At 43.3% G+C, this 19,972-nt stretch overlaps 1 protein-coding gene across 2 annotated transcripts in view; it reads left to right on the top strand.

Moving 5' to 3' along the window:
- The window catches only part of LOC120042927 (E3 ubiquitin-protein ligase MYLIP-A-like), a 32,206-nt gene extending 20,953 nt beyond the window's left edge, over positions 1-11,253 (top strand). For both annotated transcript variants that reach the window (XM_038987689.1, XM_038987690.1), the window contains 4 exons: positions 5,010-5,207; positions 5,644-5,808; positions 7,619-8,027; positions 9,247-11,253. In XM_038987689.1, the coding sequence (XP_038843617.1) occupies positions 5,010-5,207; positions 5,644-5,808; positions 7,619-8,027; positions 9,247-9,468 (994 nt within the window). In that variant the 3' untranslated portion in view covers positions 9,469-11,253. The remainder of the gene's footprint in view (positions 1-5,009; positions 5,208-5,643; positions 5,809-7,618; positions 8,028-9,246) is intronic.
- The last annotated feature ends 8,719 nt before the right edge of the window (positions 11,254-19,972 follow it).

A 19,972-nucleotide genomic window follows, 5' to 3' on the forward strand; every position in this document is an offset into this window, starting at 1 on the left:
CTCCCATGTTTCTACCATGGAGCCGAGGTTGGTTTGCAATTCAAACAACAGTTTGTCCCACGTGATGTCACCCAACATGAGATGAGCAACAGATGGAAAGGAAATGGCACCCTATTTCCCCATAGGCTCTGGTCAAAAGTAGTGCACTAGATGGGTAATAAGGTGCCATTTTGGAGCATACTACACATGCTCACAAGGTCCCCTCTACAGAGACACACCCCTCTCTTCCCCATGTTTCTACCATGTAGCCACTTGATTTTCTCTCTCAGGGACCAAACCTGTTCAGGCATGGAACTGAACACCTAACAGGGAATTTCACCAAAGCAAGCAGGGTTATTGAGTTCTCGCCAGGTAACTGTCCTACACATTGTGAAAAGACTGTAAATCATACAAATCAATATTTGAAAAGGGAATGGTACAGTTGAAGTCGGAAGTTTTACATACACTTATGTTGAAGTCATTAAAACGCGTTTTTCAACCACTCCTCAAATTTTGTGTTAACAAACTATAGTTTTGGCAAGTCGGTTAGGACATCTACTTTGTTCATGACAAGTAATTTTTCCAACAATTGTTTACAGACAGATTATTTCACTTATAGTTCACTGTATCACAATTCCAGTGGGTCAGAAGTTTACATACACTAAGTTGACTGTGCCTTTTAAACAGCTTGGAAAATTCCAGAAAATGATGTCATGGCTTTAGAAGCTTTCCCAAAGGCTAATTGACATCACTTGAGTCAATTGGAGGCGTACCTGTGGATGTATTTCAAGGCCTACCTTCAAACTCATGGGAAAATCAAAATAAATCAGCCAAGACCTCAGAAAAAAAATTGTAGACCTCTACAAGTCTAGTTCATCCTTGGGCGCAATTTCCAAACGCCTGAAGGTACCACGTTTGTCTGTACAAACAATAGTACGCAAGTATAAACACCATGGGACCACGGAGCCGCCATACCGCTCAAGAAGGAGACGTGTTCTGTCTCCTAGAGATGAACGTACTTTGGTGCGAAATGTGGAAATCAATCCCAGAACAACAGCAAAGGACCTTGTGAAGATGCTGGAGGAAACGGGTACAAAAGTATCTATATCCACAGTGAAACGAGTCCTATATCGACATAACTTGAAAGGCAGCTCAGCAAGGAAGAAGCCACTGCTCCAAAACCACCATAAAAAATCAGACTACGGTTTGCAACTGCACATGGGGACAAAGATTGTACTTTTTGGAGAAATGTCCTCTGGTCTGATGAAACAAAAATAGAACTGTTTGGCCATAATGACCATCGTTATGTTTGGAGGAAAAAGGGGGATGCTTGCAAGCTGAAGAACACTATCCCAACCGTGAAGCATGGGGGTGGCAGCATCATGTTGTGGGGAGCTTTGCTGCAGGAGGGACTGGTGCACTTCACAAAATAGACAGCATCATGAGGAAAGAAAATTGTGGATATATTGAAGCAACATCTCAAGACATCAGTCAGGAAGTTAAAGCTTGGTCGCAAATGAGTCTTCCAAATGGACAATGACCCCAAGCATACTTCCAAAGTTGTTGCAAAATTGCTTAAGGACAACAAAGTCATGGTATTGGAGAGGCCATCACAAAGCCCTGTCCTCAATCCTATAGAAAATTTGTGGGCAGAACTGAAAAAGCTTGTGCGAGCAAGGAGGCCTACAAACCTGACTCAGTTACACCAGCCATGTCAGGAGGAATGGGCCAAAATTCACCCAACTTATTGTGGGAAGCTTGTGGAAGGCTACCTGAAACGTTTGACCCAAGTTAAACAATTTAAAGGCAATGCTATCAAATACTAATTGAGTGTATGTAAACTTCTGACCCAATGGGAATGTGATGAAATAAATCAAATCTGAAATAAATAATTCTCTCTACTATTATTCTGACATTTCACATTCTTAAAAGTGATGATCCTAACTGACCTAAGACAGAATTTTTACTATGATTAAATGTCAGGAATGTGAAAAACTGAGTTTAAATGTATTTGGCTGAGGCATATGTAAACTTCCGGCTTCAACTGTATTTGATCTGACTTGAGCCATGTTCTTTTATACAGACAGAAAAACAAGGATTATAACTTGATAAACATTGTTAAACATTGACTTATTAATATTTTCTGTGAAGCCCAACCCGGAAGTTGTTTTCCACCTCCAACACATAAAGCCCACGTCTCTGTCTCTGTCTCTGTCTCTGTCTCTGTCTCTGTCTCTGTCTCTGTCTCTGTCTCTCTCTGTCTGTCTCTCTGTCTCTGTGTCTCTCTCTGTGTCTGTCTCTGTATCTGTGTCTCTGTGTCTGTCTCTCTCTGTGTCTCTCTCTGTGTGTGTCTCTGTGTCTCTGTGTCTCTCTCTGTCTCTGTGTCTCTCTCTGTCTCTGTGTCTCTCTCTGTCTCTGTGTCTCTCTCTGTCTCTGTGTCTCTCTCTGTCTCTGTGTCTCTCTCTGTCTCTGTGTCTCTCTCTGTCTCTGTCTATGTGTCTCTCTCTGTCTGTCTCTGTCTCTGTCTCTGTCTGTACAATAACAATAACATGGTTGGGAGAGCCAAGCCAGCGATTAGAGCGTAGCTCAGCAGCTCGTTGACTGGTTAAGTCAACAGTTTGAGAAACCCGACAGTTTGGGCGGAGGCCAAGCTAAACTAGGGACTGTTCATACTAGGTCAGAGGAGGACCGCTCTATCGCTGTGTTTACACACACACTCTAGGACACACATGCAAGACAAGCACACACAAACATTGATCGTCCTGACATCATAATTGGAGGGGAAATGTAAATGCCAATGGACTGGCTCTAATCAGGCTAATATGGACATGAAGTTGTCTTGTTAATGTATTGTCAATTATAATAACCCATTTGGTGATTTCCGTCAGCCCTGTTGTTTTGAGTAATTGCCGATAGCAAACTTCTATTGCACTATGGGTGATGTTCTAGACGTTCTCGCCCCTCATAATCAATCTTTTGTCTTTGGAGGAAGACTTAACCAATGTCTGTACTGTGTTTAACTCATTTTGTGATACCATTTACAGCTGCGCTCAAATTAAATTTGTAAACCACTTTCAAATGACTGTGAGCCAACAACAATAATAAAATGCATACATACGGATCATTTTACCATAGTAAAGAAATTACAGCAGGGAAATATTATCACTGTTGTGAAAGTTTCCGAACAGCCAAGCTGTCTGTAAGAGGAAATGTATTGGTGATGCATTTCATAGACAGAAACAGTTGTTGGGAGTCGACATCAGTACCCCCGTATAGCTGTATGAGTAATGTTCCTATGGAACTGAGGGGGGGGGGGCCGAGGTTCCTATGGAACTGAGGGGGGGGGGGGCCGAGGTTCCTATGGAACTGAGGGGGGGGGGGGGGGGGGCGAGGTTCAGTCCATGAGTAATGCTAGGGCAATAATAGCTCAGTTCATACACTTGAATTCACACTGCACACATAGTGATGAGAGGATTGCTAGCAGGACAGGACAGAGGCTCACATTACATTATAGTAATTGATTCCCTTATTATTTTTTGCTCAGATAAGGGGATGATGAGATTATATTATAAAATCTGCTCTCTGGGTGACAGACTGACCGCTCAGGAAGGACCCTTCCTTCCTCTCTATAATCTCAATCCCCATCACATGAGGTCTCTGTAGAACTATGGAAATATGAGTTCCCTCCCTCCCGGGGTAATAGGATTCATAAAGATATGATGGAATTCTTATGAAGATATTTTCCCTTCAGTCTGCTGTCTGTAGTATCTGGGACCTTGGTGCTTCAGTCTGCTGTCTGTAGTATCTGGGACCTTGGTGCTTCAGTCTGCTGTCTAGTATCTGGGACCTTGGTGCTTCAGTCTGCTGTCTAGTATCTGGGACCTTGGTGCTTCAGTCTGCTGTCTAGTATCTGGGACCTTGGTGCTTCAGTCTGCTGTCTAGTATCTGGGACCTTGGTGCTTCAGTCTGCTGTCTAGTATCTGGGACCTTGGTGCTTCAGTCTGCTGTCTAGTATCTGGGACCTTGGTGCTTCAGTCTGCTGTCTAGTATCTGGGACCTTGGTGCTTCAGTCTGCTGTCTAGTATCTGGGACCTTGGTGCTTCAGTCTGCTGTCTAGTATCTGGGACCTTGGTGCTTCAGTCTGCTGTCTAGTATCTGGGACCTTGGTGCTGTCTAGTATCTGGGACCTTGGTGCTGTCTAGTATCTGGGACCTTGGTGCTGTCTGTAGTATCTGGGACCTTGGTGCTGTCTGTAGTATCTGGGACCTTGGTGCTGTCTAGTATCTGGGACCTTGGTGCTGTCTGTAGTATCTGGGACCTTGGTGCTGTCTGTAGTATCTGGGACCTTGGTGCTGTCTGTAGTATCTGGGACCTTGGTGCTGTCTGTAGTATCTGGGACCTTGGTGCTGTCTGTAGTATCTGGGACCTTGGTGCTGTCTGTAGTATCTGGGACCTTGGTGCTGTCTGTAGTATCTGGGACCTTGGTGCTGTCTGTAGTATCTGGGACCTTGGTGCTGTCTGTAGTATCTGGGACCTTGGTGCTGTCTGTAGTATCTGGGACCTTGGTGCTGTCTGTAGTATCTGGGACCTTGGTGCTGTCTGTAGTATCTGGGACCTTGGTGCTGTCTGTAGTATCTGGGACCTTGGTGCTGTCTGTAGTATCTGGGACCTTGGTGCTTGCCTTGTGGTGCAACTGACATACTGACTGGCCATTGAGTGATTCCTGTAGCAGTGGTTTAAACCTCATCCTGGCTGCTGGATTGACTGTATGGCTGGTGTTAGAACCCTTCATGTCTTCTAGATGGCCATGGGTAGTGATGTTCATGACTTCATTACCAGCAGTCTGTCACTTATCTCAGTTGTGTGAAGATGTTTCTCTACCGTTTTCTCACAGCCCTCCCAGGAAATGAATGCAGAACATTAGCTATTTGAAGCACAGTGGCTCTTTGTGTGAACCCTTTGAAGCAATGAGGCTCTGCATGTGAACCAATAGTAACACTGCCATCTCCCTCTCTCTCTCTCGACCACAGTATCATCTCTAAGCACAAGGCGTTGGAGGGTCAGAGCCCGGGGTCAGTGGAGTACCAGGCCCTGCAGCTGGTGTCCAGCCTGGAGCACTACGGGGTGGAGTGGCACTGGGCCAGGGACGCAGAGGGACAGAGGCTGGCCATAGGGGTACGCCCTGAAGGTATCGCTGTCTGTAAAGAGGACTTGAGCCTGGTCAACAGGTAAATGAAGGGTCTTCACCATAACCAACTGCGCCATCTCTAGTGCAGTCAGAACACTGACATATCTTCCAGAACAATGTCACCAGAGCGCTTGGCATGTGGGTTGCATAGTGCACAATGCACAATCTACTGTACATAGTTCAGATTGCCTCCAAGAAATACTCTACCTTTACTGTCCATAAGTACTCTACCTTTACTGTCCATAAATACTCTAACTTTACTGTCCATAAATACTGTACCTTTACTGTACCGTCCATATGTATGAAGCGTAAAGTCCATCTGACCCGCTAACTTTACCTTCCAGGAAATCTGAGATTGTCATCATGCAACTTTAATTATATATTTGTTTTATTATTGTGCGATAGGGTGTAATATTACAGGATTTCAGGTGAAAGAATACTGTTTCTAAATTCTGCTTTTTTTTCATCCATTCTAGGATCAGCTATCCTATAATCCAAACAGCCACCCAGTCAGGGAAGAGTGTTTACCTGACGGTGACCAAGGATACCAGCGACAGTGTGGTTCTGCTATTCAAGCTGATCAGCAACCGGGCAGCAAGCGGACTGTACCGGGCCATCACTGAGACACACGCCTTCTACAGGCGAGTGGAGAGGGTTACCTTGTGGGAAGCCAGAACACAAATACATGCAGTCCAATTGTACACTCTGCATATAATCATCATATTGGATCTGTGGAGTTAGATTGGATCACCAACTGATCAAAGGCATCGTTGATCACATGTTCCATGATGAAAACCTAAGGGACTGACTTCTCCGCAAACCATTTGGTAGAGTTAAAATGAGAGCCTCTGAGTATAGTACAGACACATTGACAGGGCTTCACTGTCATGTTAATGTGTTGACCACATGTTTGTTTACACTACCATCCCCTACATGGTCTGTGATCACTTACTCACCTGACTCTATAACCTTCTGAATACACAAAGAGTTCCTGAACCAGTCTGGCGTGACTTTATACTGCCTAGGGGGTGTCAACCAGTCAACCATTACACTTCCCCATTTCAGTCCAGTTAGGTATCATTCTCTCATCTCTTAAACGGTGGTGTTTCTGAAGACTCAACGTTCTGCTCTGTTTTACCATGGTTCTGCTCCCTGAATATGCATCCGGATCTGTAGTTGTACACATTCACTGAGACTGTGCTTTGGTCCTTAGTGTCGTCAACAAACTGCCTCCCCATCTACAGATTCACCGTGTGCTTTGGTCCTTAGTGTCGTCAACAAACTGCCTCCCCATCTACAGATTCACCGTGTGCTTTGGTCCTTAGTGTCGTCAACAAACTGCCTCCCCATCTACAGATTCACCGTGTGCTTTGGTCCTTAGTGTCGTCAACAAACTGCCTCCCCATCTACAGATTCACCGTGTGCTTTGGTCCTTAGTGTCGTCAACAAACTGCCTCATCTACAGATTCACAGTGTGCTTTGGTCCTTAGTGTCGTCAACAAACTGCCTCCCCATCTACAGATTCACCGTGTGCTTTGGTCCTTAGTGTCGTCAACAAACTGCCTCATCTACAGATTCACAGTGTGCTTTGGTCCTTAGTGTCGTCAACAAACTGCCTCATCTACAGATTCACAGTGTGCTTTGGTCCTTAGTGTCGTCAACAAACTGCCTCATCTACAGATTCACCGTGTGCTTTGGTCCTTAGTGTCGTCAACAAACTGCCTCCTCATCTACAGATTCACAGTGTGCTTTGACATGTCCTGATCTTGATGAAGCCATAGGCAGTACAGGACATGTCCTGATCTTGATGAAGCCGTAGGCACTACAGGACATGAAGAGACAGTCTTAGTGTTGATATTAATTCAACTAAAAGTGCTTCTTCCTGGAAAATTGGATGTCAGCTGTTTTCAATTGTGCATTAGCAAAGATTGTCTTACAATAGTCACAAAGGACCATAGATTACCTCTCTATTGTGTATGGGGGTTTTCACCACGTATTCCTCAGCTTGTGCAGATGTGCCTGTTCTGTAGAACCTACAGCAGTAACAGTGTCTGTCAGTGTAGAGGATTTCTACAGTCCCGTTCTGCTGTTGAACATGATCAACCCACTTTAAAGGGTTTTGACTAGATGGTATACAGCTACGGACAGATTGGACTTTTTCTAGTAGGTTAGGAGAACTTACATAACAGGTTAGGAGAACTTACAGGATGTTAGGGTTAGCCAGAATGCAAATATTCTCCCAGACTCAAACATGCAACATTTTTACCTTAGCTGTATACCATTTAACCACAACCCTTGTATAGGTTCAAAGCCAAAAGAGATGTGGACAATGGAGAAATCAATTGATTTGAAAATAGTGTCTAACATTCAGTTGACAGATGAACACAGAATGAGATTGATTCTTCATCCTCGTGACTTCCTGGTTAGTAATGTCTCCCTCTCTCCTCCCAGGTGTGACACGGTGACCAGTGCGGTGATGATGCAGTACAGCCGTGACTTCAAGGGTCACCTGGCGTCTCTCTTTCTCAACGAGAACATCAACCTAGGCAAGAAGTACGTCTTCGACATCCGTCGCACCTCCAAGGAGGTCTACGACTACGCACGCCGGACGCTCTACAACGCCGGCATCATGGCGGCGGGCGGCGAGAGGACGCCGTCGGGGCGCAGTCCGCTGCGTGGCCAGGAGGAGGGGCTGGGAGAGGACTGTGGGAGCTGTCAGCAGAGCAGGGCGCTGCTGGAGAGACTAGAGAAACTCAGAGAAGCTCTGCTGTGTATGCTGTGCTGTGTGGAGGAGATTGACTCAGCCTTCTGCCCCTGTGGACACATGGTGTGCTGCCAGACCTGCGCAAACCAACTACAGGTGAAGAGACCCAGATAGAAGTGACTACTTGTAATTGGTTGAAAATGATCTCAACACACATGTTAATTCCTGCATGGTGGTCTTGGCTACATTGAGAAGCTACTACCAATCAATGATAGAGAAGGACTCCAGAAAACACTTTCATCTCTGCACATTCATTTAGTTGTTGTTGGTTTTTGGTCAAGTAGACCGTTGGTCAAGACATTTGGATACCACCACTTCCGTCAACCCCCAGAATACTCAGCTGTCTCACTGGGTTTAAATGTCTTCCCTTTCTCATCTTTCACGAGGCCGTATTTCAGCTTGGTCTTAATACACTACAGCAGTAGGACAGAAACCCATCCGGTCCTTTGTGCCATTGTAGGAAAGAACACTTGGGAAGGAAGGAAGCTGTTGAGGAGTATTGGAACCTAGCCACAGTCTGTGTTAGTGGTGGTTGTCCAGACTCTGTGGTTCTAGCTGTGTAATACCATGAGTGTCAGAGCGTTCTGATTCCAGGAGAATACTTGACTTTTCTCCTGAGTCACTCTCATCACTTTTAAGGCTTTTAAAAAAACGATCCAGTGTTTTGCTCATGCAGCTAACCTGATTGTCCCACCCACTAATCTCCTAAATGTGCCCAACTTTGCTTGAACTGCCGTCTCAGATGGTGAATTAGTGGCTGTGGATTAAAGCTGCCGGCAGCAGGCCAACAAATCTCTATTCCATTAAATCCACAAGGAAACGTGTCATGTGATGGCTAGGCACAAACACATTGAGGGGAGAGGGAGAGAACAAAAGATGTTCCCCCCCAAAAATGTACTCACTTTCCAAGATGGCCGCCCCCTTAAAACACTATTAACCATCTTCTAGATATGTCTGAACAGAGTGTATCGTGGGTAATTTGATCTGGAGGACCCGGTTGGTTAATTAACAGGCTTTTACGTGACTTCAATACAATTGACTGGCTAAATGAGAATGGAGTGCGTTTCCACTATCCCTGCTCCATCACTTTGACAGACTGGTTAGTATTGTTGGTCGGTGTTCTGGGTGTCTGAAATATGATTGGTTGGCTACCTGGTCCATTCTGCAGCCCAGGGCTGGTGGTGGTTCATGCTTTCTGTAGCATTGTGGATCTGCATGCACAACTCGACCTCTTAATGTGCTTACTGTCTACAGAATGTATTGTACTTGTCCTGTACCTCAAATGTTTTATGTTCTTCCTTTGTCCTCTCCCCAGTCGTGTCCGGTGTGTCGGTCGGAGGTGGAACACGTGCAGCATGTCTACCTCCCCACCTGCACCAGTCTTCTGAACTTCACCACCACCTCTCACGATGGCGACGACAGCCCCGGCCCCATCCACAGAGCTATGTGTGGTCTAGGACACACCTGCCACACCAAGGACTACTGCAATACCAACACCCAACACGACTCCAACAACATCTACCACACAGAGACATAAAACCACTTCACCACTCCCAGGCTGTGTACCAAATGGCTCCCTGGCACTACATGGGGATTAGGGTGCAGTTTGGGAAGCACCCCAGTCCAGTTCCAACAGCATTGGGTTCTGTTGTGTTGTTTTCACCTTGCCACTCTACCTGACGGTGGTATTTTCTCCACTCCACACTGTCAATGATATGGATTATTTTTAAACCAATGATGGACTTGGGATTTTTTTTAATACTTCCCCTCCATTTTAGATTTAGGTTTATTGCGTATTATTATTTAGTTTTAATCTAATTTCATCAGTTGATCTGATCTGAATTAGTGGCGCTATTTTGATTTATTTCACAGTTTTTGATTGTGTTTTTTTCTCCATATTGGTCTACAGAACGTGAATTATCTATTGGGTTCATAACCTGCAGCGTTTGTACAATACGAGGACGTTCTGTGTTCTAGGAGAGGAGTAAGGCAACGTAGATAGTCATTCAGTTTTAAACTTTCATTTACATTTTTAAACCGTTTCTTTTAAGCTTTGAGAATCTCATTTTATGGTTCTAATGGAGTGAAACGCGTTTCATTTTTTTTTTGTTCGTTTCCTGTTTAGTTGTTTGTTCTCCATGTGGTTCCTATGGTTTCCATGCCAATGAGAAGTTATTTGAGGGGTAGGAAGCAGCCCGACCCTAGCACAGCACAGCATTCTGATGTAGAGATGGAATGCGTCCCAAATGACATGCTATTCCTTATATGTTGTGTACTACTTTGGGCTCTGGTCAAAAGTAGGGCACTATATAGGGAATAGCATGTCATTTGGGATGCCGCTGTGGGTAAGTCTTGACGATAAGCCCAGTATTATTCTCTTCATGTGTAGCTGGGTTCTGGAACCAAACCAGAACTTTGACAGGGAAAGAGAAATGGTTGAATGACCCTCCCTTAGAAAAAAGACCCGATTCAAACGGAACTCCATGACCTCCATCCATTCATTATTTTATCCCATATGAACAGGAACCCGCAGAAATGCAGGTCCCCAAAAATAAGATGTACTCAGTAAGTCATCTGTGATTTTATTTATTGCTAAGGCTGTTTTTCTAGCCTGATCCCAGATCTGTTTGTGTTGCATCACTAACCCAGACCATAGAAGTTATTTATACAACACAAACAGATCTGGGATCAGCCACTACTGTGTATTCTGTGATCAGTATTTCTGTTTTTATGTGGTCAACTAGTGAGTTCCCTATGATTTCATTATTAAAGGGTACTAGTCTATCAGTGCAATACTGGCTGCTTTTTGAAAAGCCTTTTTGATTTATTTCTTGTGTGGAATATATTTGTTTTTCTATCTACAATCACTTTACCAAGGAAGCTTCCCAAGTGAATTATCTGTAGGGTTTTGCCTTATTAATGTAGCAACATGGGTGTGTCTCCCAAATGGCACCCTATTCCTTACGTAGTGCACTACTTTTGACCATGGCCCATAGGATTCTGGTCAAAAGTAGTGCACTGAATAGGGTGCCATTTTGAGACTCACTCACATCGTGTTTTTGGTATGCGTTCTTTCTTTGCACAGACTTTCTTTGTTTTGAAAGATGATGAAGAATGTTTTCTTTATTGCTGGAACCGTTTGGCACATTGTCACTGCAGGGGATTGATGGTTTTGTTCACTTTGTACAAGTAGGATTTGTTTCTGTTTTTTTGAAGCAAAAACCTATGCTCTGTAAATGTAGAAAGAAATTACTTTGGATCTTTTGTATGTTATTTCTTTGAATGAGAAAAGTGTTAATAAAGTTTTTTTTTTTAAACATTACTTTTCTGACTGAGTTTAAAAAAACATTTTTTTAGTTAATCCATTTTATTCATGGCTTTGACAGTGTTGATCTGAAGTTACCCTGGCAACACTCACATTCACTACTGCCAGTGGGGAAGTTCACAGTTGACAGGTCAGATAAAGATATGGGATTAAATGACGGGGTGCTTTGTGATTGAAGATTACTAAACTAATAAGGTCAAAGGTAATGCCTGCTATGCTTTGAATCAGATCTCAGTAAATGAATGATGGTGTTGCCTGTCATTAAAGTTTCTGTATGTTGATGTACTGATCATTTCATTATCAGAACGCATACAGTCAAATTACAGACATTACTGTTTACTAGTGATTCTTTTAGGATACGCTTTGCTTCACTGTGATTAAACAGTTTGGCGAGCGAGGGGAGGTGACCTCATACAACGTTGCAGAGTATTGATCCACTATCTGTATTGACAACACACACACACACACACTGTCAGGCAACATCAATACTGTTAAAGAAACTCCAAGGACACTGATGACAGCTGGAACAGAGGGAGGGTCCTGAATGAGTAGTGGGGGTGAATGACTTTAAAGGCACAATCTGCAATATTTACAGCTGTTCGGTGGTCCATTCCATTAAGGATGAATAAATACCCATTTGATTCTTTAATATTTTTTTCAGAGCTGATCTGATTTGGTCAAAATACCAAAAATCTGGTCTGCCTGTGTGAACGCAGTTGAGGAGGCTGCCTTTTGTCGTGTCTAGCCACGAGGCCTTAGGCAGCCAGTAACCCAGATGCACATAGAAACTTCATCTAGTACAGAGATGGGCAATTCTAGTCCTCAAGGGCCTGATTGGTGGCACACTTTTTCCTCCATCCCTAGCAAACAGGACTGGAGTTGCCCACCCTTGATCTAGTGTGTTCTGCTCTGTGACGCAGCAACAGTCATATCTGTCGCTGCCCTGTGGCCATACAGTGTGGTCAAAAGCATACAGGCAACATGTATTAGTGGTGTCAGAGAACAATGTGAAACTATAACAAGCTTGTGGGTATTATGTCTGACAATGAAAATATAATGTATGACAAAAGTGTTAATATCAGCATAAAACTATAATCTGTCTTTAAAATAATATAGAAGAAACACAAACATTACATGGCTTATTTTGTCCAAGAGTCCAATCAAAAATGTATTTAAGTGAAATACTATATGATTGCATAAATTCCTCATTACATAACTGGCAGTAAAACACTATACTGTAGGCTTACACAATGAGTGGCAAAATGTACTACGTGACATATTAGGGAGTGGTTAACACAGAGAACAGGAGAGAGAGAGAGGAAAGAGGGAGGTTATCAGAGAGAGGAAAGAGGGAAAACGGGAGGGAGCGAGAGAGAAGTAAACTAGAGATCCGGTAGTCTAATAATCCATGTGTAGTCATTATTTTTATAATCCATCCAACTTTCACCTCTGTTGAGTTTATAGTCTCAAAGTTCTCTTCAGACTCTCATGGCTAGTCAGAGATGAGTTTCACCTCTGTTGAGTTTATAGTCTCAAAGTTCTCTTCAGACACTCATGGCTAGTCAGAGATGGGTTTCACCTCTGTTGAGTTTATAGTCTCAAAGTTCTCTTCAGACACTCATGGCTAGTCAGAGATGGGTTTCAAGGGCTTAGGCATCAGTAGTTTAACTCACAGGCCCATGCAGAGAAAGAGGCTGGAGGTTTCAGTGTAAATGTAATGCATTTAATTGCATGCAACTCCTTGATGGTTGGTGAGTTCAAGTCCTCTCAGGGTTTTAGTTAGAAAAAGTGTTCAGTTTAGAATGTACATTTTGTACCAAAAGATAAAAGGGTTCTACCCCTTGATGAGAGTTCCATTTAGAACACTTAGATTAGAAGATTGAAGGTGTTCTAGGTAGACGCCTTAATAAAGGGTTCTAGGTAGAACCATTTATAAAGGGTTCTAGGTAGAACCATTTACAGGGGGGTTCTAAGTAGAACCATGTGCAGAGGGTTCTAGGTAGAACCATTTACAGAGGATTCTAGCTGGATGGTGCTGGATGGTCGACAGTTCACATCCGGTCGTAAATTACAAGAGGAGACTCTCTTTTACCCTTTAGTATCAACTAAAGGAATGTCCCTTTGTCTCCAAAGACAATCACATCTTGACATTCCACTAGGGACCATTGTCTCATGTAAGTCTGTATGTTACTCTGTGTTATTATTTAGTTAGCTAGTAAATAAACAATTAAACCAATTTGTGTGACACAGAATGATCAGTAAAGCTGGGGGTTTTGCGGATCTAAGAATGATGCCACCGTTCAGATTATGAGACTAATATGAGGTAATGATTAATAAGTGACTGTTATCGATATATAATTTACATATCTTCTAGAGATTAATTCAGGAGATGGTAACTCATTAAACAACTTAATCCGTGGTGCCCCAAATCCTAATGAGTTAATTGTTACATGATTCATTTAATCAGGTTAACAATGAAACATGGATTAAATAAATAACAGTCATCAGATTAATGAAAGTAACGTCACAACAGACTTATTTTCTATTTATTGCAGTGATACACAGGAATAAAGTGGTAAAGAAACAGTGGGTAAAACCTAATACAATAACAGGTAACTAGATGGGTAAAACCTAATACAATAACAGGTAACTAGATGGGTAAAACCTAATACAATAACAGGTAACTAGATGGGTAAAACCTAATACAATAACAGGTAACTAGATGGCTAAAACCTAATACAATAACAGGTAACTAGATGGGTAAAACCTAATACAATAACAGGTAACTAGATGGGTAAAACCTAATACAATAACAGGTAACTAGATGGGTAAACCCTAATATAAAAACAGGAAACTAGATAGGTAAACCCTAATATAAAAACAGGAAACTAGATAAGTAAACCCTAATGTGAAAACACACTTCAATGTAATAGGTAGGTAAGCCCTTTCATAAAATAAAAAAGTGGGTAACATTGAGTTTTATTGAGGTCACCCTCCCTCCATACATGCAGCGATGGTGACCCCCAATTGAACTTTCACCTACAGGCAGCATCTATCTATCTCTCCAGTGTCATAAAATCTAACAATGTATTACACAGTAGACACAGAGGCAGACCTGACGCCTCATCTTCAGCTCCAACATGCTGACACAGGTTCTTATGGTGGACATTCTGTAACACAGACTGCCCCACTTCTAATTGAATATTGCATAAGACATGGGCTGACTGGCTTATCTTGCTGACTTATCAATGCAGGGCAGTGTGTTGCTGTGTCTCTGTCTCCTGATAAGGCACAATAAGAGGGTTATACTGTACAAGGGGTCAAAGATGAGTTGGCTATACAATGATGTGAAAAAGTATTTACCCCTTTAACATTTTCTCAACTTTGGAATATTTTAGATACTGCTTAAGTATGTATGTAATTAAGTATGTAAGTATGTAATTATTGTGTTATTTGTAAACTCAGGTTCCTTTTATCTAATATTAGGTTTTGGTTGAAAATCTTTTTATTTTTTATTTCACCTTTATTTAAAACCTCTTTGGGCTAGGTGGGACGCTAGCGCCCCACCTCGACAACATCCGGTGAAATTGCAGAGCGCGGAATTCAAAATACAAAAATCGTAATATTAAACATTCATGAAAATACAAGTGTCTTACATTGTTTAAAAGCTTAACTTCTTGTTAATCCAGCCACTTTGTCAGATTTCAAAAAGGCTTTACGGCGAAAGCATACCATTCAATTATCTGAGGACAGCGCCCGTGTACACCAGTATTAAAAACATTGTCCAAACCAGCAGAGGCATCACAAAAATCAGAAATAGCGATAAAATAAATAACTTATCTTTGAAGATCTTTCTATGTTTGCAATCCCAAGGGTCCCAGCTACACAACAAATGGTTGTTTTGTTCGATAAAGTCCTTTATATCCCAAAAAAGTCAGTTTAGTTGGCGCGTTTGATTCAGTAATCCACCCGTTCCAGTCGTTCAACATGCAGACAAAGCAATCCCAAATTTACCGGTAAACTTCGTCCAAACAAGGTAAACAACGTTTCTAATCAATCCTCAGGTACCCTAATATGTAAATAAATGATCAAATTTAAGACTGAATGTAGTATGTTCAATACCGGAGATAAATAACGAAGTGCGCGTCCTCATCCACGTGCGCCACAAGACTACAGTCAAAATGAGAGCCACCTTGAAAAACTACAACTACTAACTCATTTAAAAAAAAACAAGCCTGAAACCCTTTCTGAATACTGTTGACATCTAGTGGAAGCAATAGGAACTGCAATCTGGGAGGATTTCCTTTGAATATTCCATAGACAAGCATTTGAATGGCCTGTGACCTAAAAAAAACACTTTCTGGATGGATTGTCTTCGGGTTTTCGCCTGCCAAATCACTTCTGTTATACTCACAGACATTATTTTAACAGTTTTGGAAACTTCAGAGTGTTGTCTATCCAATGCTACCAATTACGCTACCAATGCTACCAATATACACATATCCTAGCTTCTGGGCCTGAGAAACAGGCAGTTTGCTTTGGGCACGCCAGTCTTCCGAACTTCCGAATACTGCCCCCTAGCCTTAAGAAGTTTTAACCAGGTTGGCCAGTTGAGAACAAGTTCTCATTTACACCTGGCCTGCGACCTGGCCAAGATAGAGCAAAGCAGTGCGGCACAAACAACAACACAGCGTTACACATGGGATAAACAAACATACAGTCAATAACACAACAGAAAAGTCTATATACAGTGAGTGCAAATGTAGTAAGATTAGGGAGGTAAGGCAATAAATAGGCCATAGTGGCAAAATAATTACAATTTAGTAATTAAACAATGGAGTGATAGATGTGCAGAATATGAATGTGCAAGTAGAGATACTGGGGTGCAAAAGAGCAAACAAATAAATAACAGTATGGGGATGAGGTAGTTGGGTGGGATATTTACAGATGGGCTCTGTACAGGTGCAATGATCGGTAAGCTGCTCTGACAGTTTACAGGCATACAGGTCGCAGTGGTGGGTAGTATATGGGGCTTTGGTGACAAAACGGATGGCACTGTGATAGACTACATCCAATTTTCTGAGTAGAGTGTTGGAGGCTATTTTGTAAATGACATCACCGAAGTCAAGGATCGGTAGGATAGTCAATTTTACAAGGGTATGTTTGGCAGCATGAGTGAAGGATGCTTTGTTGCGAAATAGGAAGCCGATTCTAGATTTAATTTTGGATTGGAGATGCTTAATGTGAGTCTGGAAGGAGAGTTTACAGTCTAACCAGACACCTAGGTATTTGTAGTTGTCCAAATATTCTAAGTCAGAACCATCCAGAGTAGTGATGCCAGATGGGCGGGCATGTGCGGGCAGCGATTGGTTGAAGACCATGCATCTGATAACATTCAGTATCAAAAATATTAAAAATAGAGAAAATCAGAAAGAGGGCAAATACTTTTTCACAGGACTGTATATGCTTTAGGTTATCACAGTTATCACTGTGAGGTTATCACAGCTATCACAGTTATTACTGTGGGATTATCACAGTTATCACAGTTATCGCTGTGGGATTATCACAGTTATCACCGTTATCGCTGTGAGGTTATCACAGTTATCACAGTTATCGCTGTGGGATTATCACAGTTATCGCTGTGAGGTTATCACAGTTATCACAGTTATCGCTGTGGGATTATCACAGTTATCGCCGTTATCGCTGTGAGGTTATCACAGTTTTATGGAGAGGAGATAAGAGTTTAGATAAAGTTCAAACCTGGATTTTGAAAATGTACCTGGAATATTACTAAGCCATATCACAAAGTTCAGTACCCCGCTGTACCAAAACACAGGGCATAAGGCTGTACCTGTACCAAAACACAGGGCATAAGGCTGTCACTGTACCAAAACACAGGGCATAAGGCTGTCACTATACCAAAACACAGGGCATGAGGCTGTACCTGTACCAAAACACAGGGCATAAGGCTGTACCTGTACCAAAACACAGGGCATAAGGCTGTAACTGTACCAAAACACAGGGCATAAGGCTGTCACTACCAAAACACAGGGCATAAGGCTGTCACTGTACCAAAACACAGGGCATAAGGCTGTCACTGTACCAAAACACAGGGCATAAGGCTGTCACTACCAAAACACAGGGCATAAGGCTGTACCTGTACCAAAACACAGGGCATAAGGCTGTCACTATACCAAAACACAGGGCATAAGGCTGTCACTGTACCAAAACACAGGGCATAAGGCTGTCACTATACCAAAACACAGGGCATAAGGCTGTACCTGTACCAAAACACAGGGCATGAGGCTGTACCTGTACCAAAACACAGGGCATGAGGCTGTACCTGTACCAAAACACAGGGCATAAGGCTGTACCTGTACCAAAACACAGGGCATAAGGCTGTCACTACCAAAACACAGGGCATAAGGCTGTCACTACCAAAACACAGGGCATGAGGCTGTCACTGTACCAAAACACAGGGCATAAGGCTGTCAATACCAAAACACAGGGCATAAGGCTGTCACTGTACCAAAACACAGGGTATAAGGCTGTCACTATACCAAAACACAGGGCATGATGCTGTCACTACCAAAACACAGGGCATAAGGCTGTCACTATACCAAAACACAGGGCATGAGGCTGTCACTACCAAAACACAGGGCATAAGGCTGTACCTGTACCAAAACACAGGGCATAAGGCTGTCACTATACCAAAACACAGGGCATAAGGCTGTAACTGTACCAAAACACAGGGCATAAGGCTGTACCTGTACCAAAACACAGGGCATAAGGCTGTCACTATACCAAAACACAGGGCATAAGGCTGTACCTGTACCAAAACACAGGGCATAAGGCTGTCACTGTACCAAAACACAGGGCATAAGGCTGTACCTGTACCAAAACACAGGGCATAAGGCTGTACCTGTACCAAAACACAGGGCATAAGGCTGTCACTATACCAAAACACAGGGCATAAGGCTGTACCTGTACCAAAACACAGGGCATAAGGCTGTACCTGTACCAAAACACAGGGCATAAGGCTATCACTATACCAAAACACAGGGCATAAGGCTGTCACTACCAAAACACAGGGCATAAGGCTGTCACTATACCAAAACACAGGGCATGAGGCTGTCACTATACCAAAACACAGGGCATAAGGCTGTCACTGTACCAAAACACAGGGCATAAGGCTGTCACTGTACCAAAACACAGGGCATAAGGCTGTCACTGTACCAAAACACAGGGCATAAGGCTGTCACTGTACCAAAACACAGGGCATAAGGCTGTCACTATACCAAAACACAGGGCATGAGGCTGTCACTATACCAAAACACAGGGCATAAGGCTGTCACTGTACCAAAACACAGGGCATAAGGCTGTACCTGTACCAAAACACAGGGCATAAGGCTGTCACTATACCAAAACACAGGGCATAAGGCTGTACCTGTACCAAAACACAGGGCATAAGGCTGTCACTATACCAAAACACAGGGCATAAGGCTGTACCTGTACCAAAACACAGGGCATAAGGCTGTACCTGTACCAAAACACAGGGCATAAGGCTGTCACTACCAAAACACAGGGCATAAGGCTGTCACTGTACCAAAACACAGGGCATAAGGCTGTACCTGTACCAAAACACAGGGCATAAGGCTGTACCTGTACCAAAACACAGGGCATAAGGCTGTACCTGTACCAAAACACAGGGCATAAGGCTGTACCTGTACCAAAACACAGGGCATAAGGCTGTACCTGTACCAAAACACAGGGCATGAGGCTGTCACTGTACCAAAACACAGGGCATAAGGCTGTCACTGTACCAAAACACAGGGCATAAGGCTGTACCTGTACCAAAACACAGGGCATGAGGCTGTCACTATACCAAAACACAGGGCATAAGGCTGTCACTGTACCAAAACACAGGGCATAAGGCTGTACCTGTACCAAAACACAGGGCATAAGGCTGTACCTGTACGAAAACACAGGGCATAAGGCTGTACCTGTACCAAAACACAGGGCATAAGGCTGTCACTACCAAAACACAGGGCATAAGGCTGTCACTGTACCAAAACACAGGGCATAAGGCTGTCACTATACCAAAACACAGGGCATGAAGCTGTCACTACCAAAACACAGGGCATAAGGCTGTACCTGTACCAAAACACAGGGCATAAGGCTGTCACTGTACCAAAACACAGGGCATAAGGCTGTCACTACCAAAACACAGGGCATAAGGCTGTCACTGTACCAAAACACAAGGCATAAGGCTGTCACTGTACCAAAACACAGGGCATAAGGCTGTCACTATACCAAAACACAGGGCATAAGGCTGTCACTGTACCAAAACACAGGGCATAAGGCTGTCACTATACCAAAACACAGGGCATAAGGCTGTCACTGTACCAAAACACAGGGCATAAGGCTGTACCTGTACCAAAACACAGGGCATAAGGCTGTCACTACCAAAACACAGGGCATAAGGCTGTACCTGTACCAAAACACAGGGCATAAGGCTGTACCTGTACCAAAACACAGGGCATAAGGCTGTCACTACCAAAACACAGGGCATGAGGCTGTCACTATACCAAAACACAGGGCATAAGGCTGTCACTGTACCAAAACACAGGGCATGAGGCTGTAACTGTACCAAAACACAGGGCATAAGGCTGTACCTGTACCAAAACACAGGGCATAAGGCTGTCACTACCAAAAC

This window comes from Salvelinus namaycush, unplaced genomic scaffold (genome assembly GCF_016432855.1).
Source record: "Salvelinus namaycush isolate Seneca unplaced genomic scaffold, SaNama_1.0 Scaffold811, whole genome shotgun sequence".
Lineage (NCBI taxonomy): Eukaryota > Metazoa > Chordata > Actinopteri > Salmoniformes > Salmonidae > Salvelinus > Salvelinus namaycush.